The sequence below is a fragment of the Xiphias gladius genome, chromosome 2 (assembly GCF_016859285.1).
Source record: "Xiphias gladius isolate SHS-SW01 ecotype Sanya breed wild chromosome 2, ASM1685928v1, whole genome shotgun sequence".
NCBI classification, from domain to species: Eukaryota; Metazoa; Chordata; class Actinopteri; order Istiophoriformes; family Xiphiidae; genus Xiphias; species Xiphias gladius.
The window spans coordinates 15,920,267-15,936,882 of record NC_053401.1 but is presented as its reverse complement, the minus strand read 5'-3'; the positions used below and the strand labels follow the sequence as shown (position 1 = coordinate 15,936,882).

Sequence of the window (16,616 nt, the reverse complement as noted above, 5' to 3'; positions counted from 1 at the left end):
CTGAAGTCCTCACCAGGGACCATGCTGTAGGCGTGCTGGCGAATCAGGACAAAGTCTGGTTTGAAGGACCTGCAGCAAGAGGGATATGGAAATGAAAACCATCAAATACGGAAATTGTTTGGGTCACCAATCTGCATGGTTTTTTTAAGAATGTAAACTGGGGTTTTGTGTGATAAAATTAAAGGTAGTTTAAGGGTACCAGATTACATTTAAGTATATTCTAGTTTATCCAATCATTCTCACAGGCTTTTAGTCTATTGTCAAATCTTTTCTTAAGATTTTTCAAAAATTTTACAAAATCTTCCACTGCTGACGTTTTTAATTTTGAAGCAACAATATGAAACTATGCCCAAGAAACAGTAGCGTACCCTATGTCTTGCTCTCCTCCCTACTCGGTAAAGTCACCATGTCAAGATCTGTTACGATGAGTGACAGATGTTGACATGGTGATGGAAGAAGGAATTTACACGCCATGAATATCATTTAAGAAGCCATAAAAGCAATTAATGTCGCTTTTTTCGACAGAGGATGTTTTTTACTTAAAGCTTTAAAAGAATCTCTTCTGAAAATTCTGCTTAACCTCTATCCTGACTGTGCTCAGTTCAGACATCTGCACCACACTGGCTCCTCCTGGGCCCACAGCTCTGTCAGCACATTAACACACTGTATCTGCGTTTTTGGAGCCAACGGCTCCATTATTCACTGACTATATGTCTGGCTTATGGTGTGAAGAAATGCTCCTCAGTGTACCTAATCTTTTTGGACCATCCATCCAATTAACACAGTCTAATCCTTCCTTTACAAACTGTTCTGGGAGCAGGGCCAACCGACCCATCAGGCACCTGGAGGCCTCCTTTAAACCTGTCTACATTTCAAATTTACTCAGGAAATTCACATTGACTGAAGTCATTTTTACCTATTAATGTTGTCAGTGCTGATTTAAGTATTGTGCAACTGTGCATGTTTCAGATCTTTTTCGCATCTTTAATGCTACCAGGTGTTGTCTCACACTAACATGCTCTTATTTTGATTTTTACTAGTTTGATCAGTCAAGTGACTGACATTTGGAGAGCTGTTAAAATGTGTATTATGTATTACATATTATTATATATTATTCTACATTGAAAATCTCCATTCCCAAACTGCAAAATATAACTGAATCATACAGTATAGGTAAAAAAAAGTGAATTTACAGTACATATTGCACTTTTTAAATGGCCTTTACAGTAAAACACTTGTATGTGCCAGTTTAGTACTACACACTTTCGTGTTTCCATACAGTTTAGTACAATATTCTAATCAATGAAATTTATATAAAAGTGCTTAAAATCATTCAGCACAAATTACACATTGTATGTTCATATACAAAGAATATAAATCATACATTTTACTATGACAATTACACGTTTTTCAAATATGGCTTTAAATAAGAATATAATGTACAACAATGTGTAAAGTCAAAATCCAAACACTTTAAAACAATTTGTTAAATGAGAATTACAAATAAAATAGCATGATTAAAGCTGAATTAATGATTTTCTTTAGCTACTTGCTAATTTTGTCTGCTGTTTGGTGCTGGGCAGGTAATGTAAAGTGGGTTTTTCAGTTGTTTTTTCACTGAAAACAGCTGGAAGCAAGGTTGATCAGAGTAGTGAAATTGAACAAAAATAATAAAGTTCTGGGCTGTAAAACCAAAGCAATTAACTAAAAGATGCTAAAATGCTCTGTAGAGCTAAGGGGAACTGCAGATTTGGGTGATAATTCTCTGTGGCTTTGTTACTATGAGAGGCAAATTTCATATTACATACTCATTTCATTCAATGTTAATATAAATATTTTTAATGACTTCAGGTTTAATAAGGCAAAGTAAAATTACTATTTATATGTTTTTCACAAGTTAACAATCCAACACCTGACCAGCAGTTACACAGCCAAAGCTTTTACTAGATTACTTTGTTGACCTACAGATATAGACAAGGAAACTTTCACATCAGTTATGTGCAGTAAAATTCTGCATGCATTTAAGCGTATGTAAACACACACACAATGCAGGAACTAAAAGGGCTGCAGGTTGTGGATTGAAATTACACCCAGGACTCCAAACAGACTCTGGGTCCTCAAGTGTTGCTTATGTTAGACGGCACGGACAGGACTGGCAGGATGGCTAAGTGATCTGGTCTTGGCGAAAGGGCAACTAAAGCTTTTCCTCCCTGCTGCTGCACTCAGCCACAGTGGCAACAGACCAAAGACTGCTATTTATACTGGATGGAGCTGATACGGCAGATTCTCCTTGTTTGGTCATGAAATTCTGGCATTGGACACTTACAATTTATTATTCATATGAAATTAGAGCATTTACACTGTTGTCCTGGAATTAGGGAAATCAAAAACAGGTTACAATTATGAAAAATTATATCTATCAAGTCTTTTGAATAGTTTTACATTAGTGACCATTCACTCAGATGAACAGATGTAAGCTCTTACAAGTCTTCTATCATTATGACCAAATAATAATTTGAATAGGAGAAGAAAGTGTCAGCATTGTTGTAATAAACTAAAATGACATTTGGTTTTGTCAGCCATCCATTATCAGTCATTGGATGTTGAACCAATGACAGTTCAGTAGAGTCTACTAAACTCAGTGCCCTCAATCTCGATCATAGTACTCAGAGGAGAGGATGGGCCAATTTATTGGAACGTAGTTGTAACGTTTCCTAATCACCTGAATGGTACAAAATTTTCACAAACCACCTGAAACAATTTTAACTCACTCAAGCAAGAGTTAAAAACATGTGCAGTATACAGGGAGCTGAATAACCACGTTTTTCATGCTTGTCAATCTTGCTTTGGAGGGAAATATTACAGCTCAGCTGGGTTTGGAAGCAAGCATAGAAGCAAGTTCTAGGTACTAGTAAACTTCCAGAAAGATAAATCCTACTGGGTTTCATCTTTTTGGGTCCATGTTAAGCATGGTCACCTCCTGGATAACATTTGCTGAAGAGGAACCCTTAGCATCTCAAAGACCATTTTCGTAGAGTTGGTGGAATCATGGCTAACAGACTAGAGCTAATGTTGTTGACGTGTGCTTGCTGAGATTTAATTCCATCTTTAAAATAATAACCACCACAGTTTTAAAAAGGTCAAAATATAGCTTATAGTAAACTACAATCCCAGTTACAATTTATATCTAATTTTTTTACAAGTTTTGTTTAAATGTCTGGGCTGGAAAGGATTATATTGATGATACTGGTGTCACCTACTCAACTGGGCTTCTGCATCAGTGCTGTCTTTACGTAAAGGGCCATAAATAGGTCTTTGGCTTTATACTGTCGATCCTGACATTTTGGCTGTCTTTGACTAAATGCCGTCCTTGTCATAATGTTTCATTAACTAAATGAAAACCTGAAATGTGCCAGTATCCTCACAGGAGATGCCTTAATACAATTTCTGTGTCTGATTTATTAACAGTACAGCTGTACACTCAAGAGAGCATCTTATCCCTTGTTTTTATCTATTAGTATCTTTTCACTACAACAAGCTTAACTGTTTAACAGCACAGGAAAACCATTTTCTCTATGCAATGCTAAGTGCATGCATGCATAAAACCTGGTAGATGACACCTTTTTTCTACCTCATTACCACAGAAGGGCCAGATGCAGAAGACATTCTGCTCAGTAGGATGGCTTTCACTGTGCTATGGTTAATGGAGGCAGTGCCCTATAGCGGTAGAGCATTACTGAGGTTAGTTACCCATTAACTTTGTTTTTCTGTGCCTTCACTTGGACTCATTCTGCAGAAGCACGGTGCCCCGTGGTTTCTGGATTACACTACAGCAGGACATTTATGCTTTATGATCCAAATCACTTGGGCCCTACAGACATCACTTCACGGGTGATATGCTAATGTACCCTTTGAATGGGTTATTAGTAGTGCAATAAAGGCTGATAACGGGCACTGATAGGGGGATACCGTGGTTATAGATCAGAAAATGAGGGGAGAATTGATCCATGTGGAATCATGAGCCCACTTATAACACTTGAATAGTAATTAGCAAGATAGGGACCAATGTGCCAGAAAAAATATCCATCTTAGCAAGTCATCTTATAGTCAAGTCAGCTAAACCTGTGAAAAGAATAACACTTAAATCAAACTTCTTTGGAACAGTTTGTCTCAACTGTCTTTTCTCTGCTTTAATTGATGATAATGTCAATTATTTCTAGAACGATGTTTTACTTGGAGAAACCTTATTCATACATCTTTTAATTATTTCAGTCTACTGACAAATATTGACAGTGACACTGCATAACTGTGCTTGATGTATGTGTGAGTTATTAGCTGTTTATAGGGAACTGTAGCATGCCTTCTACAATCATGACTATGTGAATGGGAAAGTTGTTGCTGTTAGTGAGGGACCAACATAGACTTATCACCATACTCTGCAGATCCCCTCATCACAGAGCTTTTAATGTCTGTCAGCTCAGTCTTTTGATTTTCCAACACGCAACTTAAATGTCTTGATGGGTCTCAAACTTCTCATCGGAGTCCACTGTACACTGGCTGCCCATCACCGAATTGCAGATAGACAAAATTAGCAACTAGGAGGCGAATGTAGCTGCTAATGAACTGGATATTTCCCAAGTTGGTGAAGACCAAAACAGGGCTAAAAGAAGAGTGAATATCATGCCTATATTTATCAGGTGGCCAGGGACACAACTTAAATTGAATACTGATGTTGCTCTGCATCTGCTGTTTACTAGCTGTTTATTAGCCAGTTCGCCGTATCAATTTTATAACTTGACAACATGTCAATGTTGTATTTATAGCTTATTTCCACTGCCCCAAGTGACCAAAAATGTTAATGCAGGTTTAATTCAGTGAAATAGAAAAGAGGAGAAAAAAGCCTGTGATGAAGAGTGATAGGAAAAGAAAGTACTGCTCAAAGCTCAAACAAACATTGCTGTTTAAAAGGCAGAGAGAAGTTCAACACACTTTACACATGTCTGGTTATTAACACACTGCAAGCCAGACAGTTGTATAAGACCATTATACAATACTGTGCCAACACAGGATGTTTCATCAGCATTCCTAGAACAGGAAACGATTCAAACCCAAGACAATATGCTGCCATTTGGTGTCCAGATCCATTTATCTTACAGAATCTCTGACCTTCTAATAGGCTCAACAGGGATGTCTGAATTGTGGGGAACTTTTGTCCTCATAACGGCCCTGTGCCTGAACCAAAAGCTGGTAAGACCCTTATCTTCTTCCATTAGTATGTCTCTCATTGATAAGGATGATCAGAGTAGAACTCTGCAGGAATGCCACAAATGTCAAATCGTACATACCGAGGATCAGTGCAGCGATCGTTCACAATGGTGTGTTGTGCCAAATTGGCTCTCCATCATTGGAAGGAAATACACCTTAGAGTGAAAAATCTGTTCTTTCCAATCAGGAGGACAGACACTATAGCAAAAAAAAAAAAACTCTATATAGTGCCACAAAATTGATATGTAGACTTATGCCAAAACTGAACTCCTTCCTCCTAAAATTGCTTTTTTCCCTGAGAATTAGATAAGACTGATACCACTTTCGTATCTATGCGTTAAGTATGGAGCTGGAGCTGGGAGGCAATTAGCTTAGCTTAGCATAAAGACAGAAAGCAGAAGGAAACAGCTAGCCTTGCTCGGGCCAAGGTTCAAACATCTGCCTACTAACACCTCATGAACTCACTATTTAGAGTGGTTATAATTGATGTTTTGAAAAGGGTGGCCTGTAGTGATAAACCTACAGGGAGTTATCACCTGATTCTGCAGTTCCCCTCAGCTCTACTGAGCGTTTTAGCATCTTTTAGCTCATTGTTTTGTTTTTCCAGCACCAAAGTTCAGTTTGGTTTCAATCTCAGTACTCTTATCTACCTTGTTTCTAGCAGCAGTAGACAGCTGTAAATCCCACTATACACTATACACTACCAGTACAGTACCAAACAGCAAACAGAATAAAGTAAGTGAATGGCTTCAGGCAGCTAAAGAGTCAGTTATTTCTCTCAGGAGTTGATGGAGACTAAAAAAGAGCTAAAAGGATAGGGGAAATTTGACTTACATTTATCAGCTGGACAGAAGCACAACTTCATATAAATAGTAATTTTCTCCAGGTCTGCTGGATGTGTAAAAAGGTAACTGTTTGCTAACATATTCAACATATGAACTTAATTCAATTCAATTTTATTTATACTACCCCAAATCATAACAGTGGTTATCTCAGGACACTTTTCATATAGAGCAGGTCAGGACCTCACTCTTTGTAGTTATATTTACAGAGACCAAGCATTCCCCTATGAGCAAGCAATAGGCGACAGTGGCAAGGAAAACTTATTAACAGGTAGAAACCTTGAACAGAACCCAGCTCACGGTGGCCACCATCTGCCTCGAATGACTGTATAAAGCTATATAAATTGACAAAATTATTGGATGTCTCAGAATGGACCTGGAACCGAGCTTAGCATAAAGACTTGTTAATGGAAGAGTTATGTGCTGTAACTATTCTATAATTATTCTTAGTTCTATACAGTGACTAAGAAATAGCTAAACTGCATAAAACCACATACTAGGGATTGTTTTTACTGTTCATTGTGCATCTATGGTATAAATAAAAGAAATACACTGTGCCAAATAGTGAGCTTTAGAGATGCTGGTAGGTTGATTTGTTTTTTAAAATTTGAAAAAAGAGCCAGGCTAGCCTTTGCCCACTACTTTCAGTCTTTATGCTATGCTAGGCTACGCTATGCTAACTTGGCGGCTTGCTTCAGTTTCAGCTTCCAGCCTCCGGTTAAAGCACAGATATGAGAGGGGTATCAATCTTTTAATGTAATTCTTGAAAAGAAAGCAAATAAGCATATTTGCCTAAATGTTAAACTAGCTTTTAAGTGTTAATATGGAAAGGTTTTCGAAGGGTAAATGTATTTGAACTTAAGGTCAAAAAGTCCTGCAATGCAGCAATCAGTAAACTGTTAAAAGGGACAGGGCTTTCTTTTTTCTCACTCAGCTTTCTATGTTTCAACCCAGGATAGCTGTTTTTACATTAATATCTTGCCTTGTGCAACTTTGAGAATAACTGTAATAACTGTTGCAAATCCAAAGCAATTAAATTAATAATTAACATATGAGACAGACTGCCTTGACAAGTTTTTTGGCAGTGCTGCAGCAGTGTGTTCTTACTTTTATGCAACAAAATGTTTAGTCAAATCAAACATTAACCTCTGATATTAGCTTCAGGGGTTACCGTAATTCTTGCTTTGGCTCCCCTGCTAATGAAAACTTAGAATGCTTTTGTTAAATGATAAACATCATCAATCAAAAATAACTCAAAAGGGGTTTTTCCAAAACCGAATTTGTCCACTTTGTCCAATTTTGCAATCATGTTTTTCTTGTTTTTTTGTTTTTTGTTTAATTGGTGAATTGAGATTTAATTGGTGGATGGTAGAACAAAGGGAAATGATAAAAAGTGGACCAAAAATAAGAAAGTTGGACAAACTTTACATGCAAACAGAGAAAGTAATAGCCTTTAGTTCTAACACCTTGGATCCAATCACAGCAAATTGTGATGTTGTTTATTAAGTTTCTAGGAACGGTCAGAATCAGACAGTTCCTTTTTTGTGTTTTTATTCAGGAGTGTACACATAAAACTACCATATCCAAAGACACCTTGACAAACTCTCTGTTTTCTGTGTGTACAGTGACTCCCTGTAACCTAGCATCATCTTGTGGTCCCCTGGCATGGATCTAGGACTCCTTGTGGTTGCAGTTGTGGCCCCTGGCCCGGTATCACCTGGCAACGGCTATGATCCTGGGCAGTGGCCTGGTCAGAGCTTTGGATCGCCTCCAGCTGTGATCGCACTCCAGGGCTCAACTCCACACCACACTGAACATAGTAAAGGTCACATAGAAAACAAAGGACACACACCAACAACTAAAATAACAAAGAGTTGGAGATTGATTTGAATTACACCTCTAAAATCCAATCAGGAGAGGGTGTAACTTAAGCACATCTACCAGAAAAACAAATCAGAGAAAGTTTAGTTGCTTAATAGTGATTGTGTTGAGGACTTGCAGAAGAATCACATGGGAGGCATATGTAATGAGGAAAGGAGCTGCAAGAGGGATAGAGCACCAAATAACTCTGGCAGAAGGGGAAATAACCGTTGTTAGGAGTTTGAGTGAATTAGCGGGTCCATTTTTATTCTCGGTTATATTACGAAAACAGGGATGGTGGAGTAGACCTCACGGCTTCTGTACGGTTTCATTACAGTCTCAGCACTAAAGAAAACCACCCTCAGGTCTTCTAAAGCCATGTCTGAGCTCAGCATGTCTGGGAGCGGGATTTATTTGTTCGGTACCAAGATGAACCCTTTCTGTGGTATTAGATGTTGAGGCTGACAGTCCAGGCAGACAGTCCTTCACTGATGAAAATGGGTTTTCAGAGGGGTCAAGGGAAGGGGGGGTTAAGATTTGTCTTTGTGTGTATGTGTTTGTGTTTGTGTGTGTGTATGAATCGTCTCTGTGTGGTCTAAGCATTAAATCATTACCTGAAGTAAGTGCTGTAAGTACTGGAAAGGAAAAAGGGGTGGCCCCATCTGGCTGAGACCAGGAGCCTTCAGGACAGAAAATGAAATAGAAGGAGAAAAAGAATAAACCAGACAAGGATCTGCTAATGTAATCTGGCTGCGTCCTTTCCTCCATTTGTTGGGCTGAGGATGGCGAGGAATGTGACAAGTTTGGGAACCTCAAACAACAAAAATAGCCCATATGAACACAAAATTCAGTGTAGTATTGCGTCAAACTCAGAACACTTTCTAAAATCAGTATTTACTCTGGTGACATTAGTTCAGCTAATGTGAGATTTTTCCACGTATTCATAGAAAATTGTTTAAACTGTACATAATAACTTTTAAACTAACAAGATGAAGTCCACCATTTCTGGCTGCCCTTGCTAAATTTAGCCTTTTTGGCTTTTTTTTCCTGTGAAATGCCAGCATTCCAGCCACTATTAAAATGAGGCTGACGTGTAAGCTAGCCTGGTTCCAGACCTCTGAATTGCTGCCCACATCTCTGATTTGCTCAGCAAGGCAAATAGGTCTGTTTTTTGTGCCCATTGTGTCTGCAAGTTAAAAAAGCAGTGGAATGGGGCACTCCAGTAACCTGCTGGTTAAGGTGCATACCATATAACCAAAATGTCCATGCAGCATCTCCTGGCCGGGGGACCCTTGTTGCATGTCATACCTCTCTCTCTCCCCATGTTTCCTCTCTCTCTCTCTCACTCTCTCTGTATACTGACTATCACATAAAGGCACTTTAGCCAGCCACCTAGCTACATCCATGAAAATTGTAACAAGCATGGACATTGCTGTGCACAGCTGTATAGGGGATTGTTATTCGACCCACAGAAAGAACAACTTTCAAAGTGAAACATTTTTTCAATCAACGTGATTTTTTTTTCTTTACTGCAAATGCTACCACAGCTAACAATTTCAGGATGGATGAATTAAGTGAAATAAAATGGCTATTCAGTCTGATTATAAGCTACATGTATCTTACTGTCAATCTACATATCAACAGTCCTACTCCTTCTGAGCACAATGAGCTACAATGCTCATTATAACCCCTATTTGTTTGTTGTTAAGGCCATCCAAGCAACATATGTGCATAAAATTGTTGCTAAATTGCTGCATGAGTGATTTTATTGGTTATGTCGCTTTTTCTAAGTATTTCACATTTTAAACGTGACCTTTATGAAGTCAAAATTAGTGACATGGTTTGATTTAAATAAAAGTCACTTTTCATAAAGGTTTTTCTGTTATTTGTTGGATATGATACTGTTGTAAGCCCTTAGTTGCTGATAGTTACACTAAAAACCTCACAGGTTTAACAGATAAGTTTTCTCTGATGAAATATCATACTTGACGGATTCAGAGTTGTCATGAATGCATCTCATAACTGGATTTATTTTGGCAGTCTTCATGTATTCAGTAAACTCCATCATAAATCGTGAATGAAACTCCTCAAATTGAATGTTTTTTCAGATAACCCTTGATATTCTAAAAAATAATGCATGCAATTTTGAATTTTACAAGACATTAATAGGCAGTTAAATGGAATTAGCACAGAAATGCATCATGATCAATTATAGTTTTTGCGACAGAGAGCGGAGAAGCCAAAGAGCTGACTACAGCACTGCTGCAGGGAACAACATGCCGTAACTACTGTACCTTGTGGCGTGTCGCTCTGTTGTACTGTAGGCTGTACAGTGTATGCCATGTTAAAAATCACACATAGTGGTAGCAAAATTGCATGTAAACACTTAATTTTATGCCTTGGGACCAAGAACCAGTGGTCAGACTTGTCATGTTTTCATTTTAGTGGTTGTTATGGCTCACTAGTTCATCAAGACAAGTTTGTGTGAAGAAGCAAAAGTATGATGGTAGTAATATGAAAACTAAGCCAAAATAAACAAATCCACCACAAATAATGCTTTCAACCTAGTAGCTCACAAAAAAAGATAAAGTGAAAAGAACTTTAAACTATTTATTATATTATATATATATATAATATATTATATATATTTACTAACTACTATTTATAGTCCATGTTTTTCACCAATAGCCATTCAATTTATTTATAATCTGTAACTACCTGTCAATATAGTAGTTTTTATTGTTAGTGGCAGAGTCTGCCATTCCTGCATTGAATTCTAATTACCTGCACAGGCACAACTGGCTCAACAGGGTGGCCAAATATTTATCTGATCCCATCCAAGGAAAGTTCACATGACTGGATCTTTATAGTTATATCTGTATATTACATGGGATCAAAATACAGAGCAATCACCAGATGCACTGTAATCAGCACGGATGTTTATATAATAAACAAGAACCTGCGTCACAAGCAGTTTACTGCATTACTATATTATATCCTGTATTCATGGTTTTCCTATTTTTTAAGTCATTTCATTGGACATCTTTAACTAGAAAGTAGATTATTTTTTGTAACATATTGCAATAAATGCCATAAATAAATGGGAAAAAAAAACTGAAAAAAGACCAAACACAACTAACAAACTACCCTCTTAGTTACCAGAAAAATTGGCAAGTAGTGGGCAAGAATAGTAAATGGACTCCACTTTTCTAGTCTTATCGACTATACAGAGTACTTTACATTACATGCCACATTCACACACACTCACACATACCAATGGCATAGCCATAAGGGCAATCGGCGGTTCAGTATCTTGACCAAGGACACTTTGACATGCAGACTGGAGGAGCCGGAGATTAAACCACTGACCTTCCAGTGAGTGGATGATCCGCTCTATCTCCGCTCTACCTCCTAAGCCACAGCTGCCGTCTTTTTTTTTTATTTTTCCACTAGCATGATCACATTACAGCCTTGATTTCTCTCAGTGCAAGCAATGTCATATATACATACACAGAGTCATGCTCAATGCCACTGAGAGAAAAGAACTGGAGTCCTTGTGCAAGCTCACTGATGCAGATTACAGATTGTGTGGCAAATGAGTCAAAGGACAGGAGCTCTCTGTCAGGCCTTGATTAATTTACCTGACCACTTTAGTGCCACCTTTGTTGACCTGCATGTCCACCATACATCCCGAGTTGACGTAGGAGGCCAGGTTGATCTCTGAGAACTCCGCCTGGAGAACAGAAGTAGAAAACGCCCCTGGAGATTAGATGATGCATCCTAAAACATTATAGTGTATCAGGTCAAGTTTGTCTACATTAATTTAACTCCCTGACTCAGTCTTCAGATACACAAAAAGTCTTCTTATTTCTTTTAAAAAGCTAAAATAATGAATGTCCTATTGTGTCATGCCTTTGACCTGTGAATGTCCTGTGATGGAGCTACAGATACAAGCTCCAGCAGTTTCCTATGAAGAAAAAAAAACAAAAAAAAACAGGAAAAACTACCTACAACCTTGGTGGAAGTGCAAACAATAGATTCTTTCACTTAATTTTATATTTCTGCATTGCATAGCTAAAGAGTAAAAGATAAGAGTAAGAAAGACAGAGGGACTTAAGGAGAGGAGGCAAATTGAGTTATCCCAAGTGTGTGGCCTCCTGGACAGTAAGGGCCTTGTGAAAGGTTGTAGCCGGCTACCTACTGACTCAGTCAAACTCCCAGAGATCCTCAAAAGGAGAGGCGAGAGTCTCTGTAAACTTCTGGGAATGGACTTTTTGGATGGATGAGGACCGGAGAGGGAAAATGAGTTTTCATTCTAATGATTGTCACTGCAGTCAAGAATCTATTGGTGTTAATGCTTAAGGCCAAATTTAGCATTCCTGAAATGAACTTTTCCTCTGCCACATAACTGCATTTTCACGAAAGGTTTCTTATTCAATAGTGAAAATGCAGTATGAGAAAAAAGTTAGTGTTAAGGGGGACATGTTTTTTTTTTTTTTTTAAATTCAATTAATGTTCATTCTAGCACCTTTTTAGATAAGTATTATAATACACATTGTCAAAATAAAGTTACTCAACTAAACTAACTCAAAATATAGTTTAAATCGCAACATAGCATTAGCCGAATAGTGATGTAGAAGGGTACTGTAGGGTGTTGTCAGTACACCATGACATCACTGTTGGGTGTGGTTACAGGTGGGTGTGGTGCAAAACTATCAAAATTGCTTTGACCCAAACAAGCTCTAGTCACCAATGAGTTACCTCAGCCTGAATGCAGCCTGAGAGCCAATACCCAGAGCAACAAAAGACTACTACTGCTAAAGAGTAGTAAGAGTGCACAGTAATAATTGAGGTGACCCAGATGAGTGTATTGGTATTAGCAATCAATCCAGGAAGATTCTAGTGGATAAAGTACACTGAAATTGTGAAAGTAGCATCTGATAAAAATAGGTTTTAGCGGTGCTAGCGTCATGGCTCTAGGGATGGCAATGTTGGTCTTTCTGTGACTTTGGTCATCGCCTGACTTTTCATCTTCCTGCAATGAGTGATGGCATTCCCTTCAACATTACTTGTACTTAGTGTTTAGTGCTAACTAACAAATGTTACCATGTTAACAAGCTAAACTAAAATGATAAACATAGTAAACATTATTCTTGCTAAACATTTGTATGTTAACATTATCATTGTGAGCATGTTAGAATGCTGATATTAGCATTTAGCTCAGAGCATCGTTTTGCCTAAAGCCTCACAGAGCTGCTAGCATGGCTGTAGACTCTTAAACTTGTTGATGAATGAGGGGGATATGTTGCTCTTGAAGTACAGTAAAATCAAAGAATTTCTGCATACAGTACCTGTAAATAAACTGTTTATTATCATAACATGACTTCTGTGGTGTAGGTGGCTAACAAAATTGAGGTTTTTAAGACAATTCAATATATGTGCAACAAAGGGTCTTATGAATAATTGTTTCATGGGGGACAACCAATACCTTTATTGTAAAAGTAGGGTATATGTACAGTTACCATTTGTCTGTATAGTGCAGTCACCAGCTGTTGACCTCAGTCATTGAACACTTCCATTTGTTAGTTGTTTCTTCACATCACTTTTAAGTATGAGACATGACACTAATGTAGTGGATTTAATGAGCCCCAAATAAGCAGCCCGCTGACTGCTAAAGCCAAAATTCAATTGGACATGACATGGTCAACTACCAAACTGAACACTACAGAAAGAACATGGCTGCATTTCATTTGACTTTGAGTACTCCAATCCTGAGTCAGCAATTGACCAAATTCACTCCCTCTTAACACTGCAATGTGTAACAATGAAATATTACTTAGAGGAAAAATAATCAAATGAAAATGCCAAGGTGATGCCAAGAGTTCAGCTTGATCTGCTGTTAATTTCACAGGACCACAGCATACTGTCTTGGAGGGTACAGACGAACATAATCACAATGTGTGGTTTTGTGCTATAGAAATGATTTTATAGAAATTATCATAAGATGTTAATTTTAAGGGAAGACATGATTTATGCTTTTCAAACATTTCCCAAGGATATTCAGAGTACAATAGAGTGCTTTCTTTTGATAGCAAATATGCTGGATATCAGGTTTTTCTGTTTGTTTGGATTTTTTTTATGTCTTATGCCCAGTAAGAACTATTGGGCACTGTGTCTTTAACTTTGTTTCCATGCGTGACAGTTAATGTAGTACATCAACCCAGGAGCTTTACAGCTGCACTAATCAATATCTTTCTATTAGCAATGACTCAGATGACAAGTCTAATGTGAAAAGTGTCACTTGTAGTGACAAACCCACAGAGAATTATCAGCTGACTCTGCAGTTCCTGTTACACTGAGCATTTTAGTGTCTTTTAGCTCACTGTTTTGATTTTAATGGCCCATTATTTTGGCCATAAACCAAACAAAGCTAAGAGGAGTTTGAATATTAGACTTACAAACAGAACTCCAAATGAATACTACAGTTTTTCCGTGTCCCCGTTTATTTGTAAATAGGCAACTGTTTGCTAAAATGTTTGGTCTATCAACTTTACAATGTGACAGCATGTCACTGTTGTGTTACAGCTTGTTGCGCTGCCCCCAAGTGACCAGACAAAAAAAAAAAAAAAAAATCGGTGAATTCACATACAGATAAAGAGTAAAGGCCAGACTTAGCAGAGTCTTAAAGAGAAAACCATATCAATTTAGAACCGCAATGGAAAATTCAACAAACTTTATCGTGAACTATTTTTTTTGATGAATATTTTGTGATTTGCACAAAAATGTTATCTTGTAGCTAGAACAATAAGGAGCAGTTGTTTAAATGACAGACAGCTGATGTTCAGTTGATACCGTGATAGCCTTGCAATATCACAAATGTATTGTAAGCTGCTCTGCTTTGTAGGCTTCAGTGGATAAGCAGTGCAACATGTCTCATATAGATCAGCCTTCAAAAACGCCAGCATTGATGGAGAGGGAAGCAGATCCTCCAGCCAACCCTACACTCAACCAAGCTCCTGCCAATTTCCATAGAAAGTTTCATCAATTGCTATCTACACATTCTCATACTGTGACCATCATTTGAGACTTTAAGCCTGCTTTACCAGGCTTTATATGAGCTTTCATCTACATAAAGAGGAAATATTATCAGCATTATTCTTTCAAAGATACATTTCCTTGTCATTTAGTGCTGTAAACTCTGCATAGAGGAGTGAGTCAGTTTTGAAAAGAAAGCGCCAACGTAACAAAACTTGTTTTTTTCGCCAAGAGAAAAAAAACACCCACCTCTTTTATCTATTGTATTGCACTCTCAGAGGAAGAGCAGGGCGTGTAAATGCCATAATCTTATTTAGGCACCACTCAAACTCAATGCACCTCAAGGACATGCACTTGGCTCCCTTCCTTTTTTCAGCTCTTCTCTACTGATACCCGCCTCTGAAAGAAACATCTATATGCTCAGCAGCACATGCCTATCCAAAAAAGACTATAAAATGCTTAAGACACCCTAACACACAGTCAAACACACAGGCACTCACATTAAAATGTACACACAAATACTCCATCATTTCATCTCCTAAACAAATCCTATCCCAAACACAGAGGCCTACATTGACTTTTGCTGCGACTGGATAAAGCCAGAGAGCGGCAACATTTTGGCAAGGGCCGAGCATTCTACGACATCTCTGATTGGCTGGTTCTGGGTAGAGTAGTGCTTACAGCTACTGTCATTGGGCAGTCATGGATGAAGTGGCTGGTGTGGGGCAGAAGCCAGGACAGGAGGCTTTTCACAACACCATGGTTACCATCATGGTAACACATTCAGACACTTGTCTTCGAGCAGCTCTTGCCTGGGAGAGGAAAACAGGAAGTGATACATGGAAAAACTGCCTGCAGAGCTGATTCTTCTCATCTGTTGACCTGCATTCAGGCTGGTTTTCAGCTGACCTGTTAGTCTGAACAGTTATAGAAGACGGTATGGTTGTGATTAGGTTTAACCATGTTCTGTTGTTTTAGTTTTTGCAATTTGAGGTTCTGCCAGCCATAGTCACTCACACTGCTAACTGCTACCAAATTCGTTTATTTACTGTAATCCGAGGAAACTATAACTGTAAAAGCATTTTGTTCTCTCTACCACAGGAGAACAGCTAATGGAAAGATTTACATGGAGCTAATTTATACTGGATCACTGCTATGTCAAAGAAAGGACAACACAGTATTTAAATGAAAATGGCAGTTGAAGCAACATTATCTTCTATTTTAATTGACGATATCTTATATCTGACACATGCTATTGTAGTAGAAGGCACTGTTAGAACTTGGGAAGAGCAATTTCCACGCAAGCCTCACTTATCACTGCAGTGCTGCATGCACTCTGTCCTTACTGCTAAGCCTGTGACCTTGTGGACAGTACAGTAAACACCATTTGATAGTAGCTCATTTGTAATCTTTTCTAGTATTTTTAGATTTGGACTTACCCATGTCACTGAGGTTTAGGTGGCTAAGGTGCCTTTTGTTTGGTCATGAGTCAAATAGTAAACAGGGTCTTTTGTCCTTTGGCAAAAACAATTTGGAGGGACTGGTCAAGCTGGACTTCAACTATAATCTGCTGCAACTTTTTCTGAGCAGCAAGATAACTAGAAAAAGCTAAAT

At 38.1% G+C, this 16,616-nt stretch overlaps 1 protein-coding gene across 7 annotated transcripts in view; it reads right to left on the bottom strand.

The window, feature by feature from the left end:
* LOC120803323 (synapsin-3-like) overlaps window positions 1-16,616 on the bottom strand; it is a 114,659-nt gene that overhangs the window by 70,474 nt on the left and 27,569 nt on the right. For all 7 annotated transcript variants that reach the window (XR_005709322.1, XR_005709321.1, XR_005709323.1 and 4 more), the window contains exons 4-5: window positions 11,609-11,700; window positions 1-69 (exon numbers count right to left, since the gene is read on the bottom strand). The exon at window positions 1-69 is cut by the window's left edge and continues 88 nt beyond it. Coding sequence is in view for 2 of the 7 variants with exons in the window: in XM_040151704.1 (XP_040007638.1) it covers window positions 1-69; window positions 11,609-11,700 (161 nt within the window). In the remaining 5 variants the exon portion in view is untranslated. The remainder of the gene's footprint in view (window positions 70-11,608; window positions 11,701-16,616) is intronic.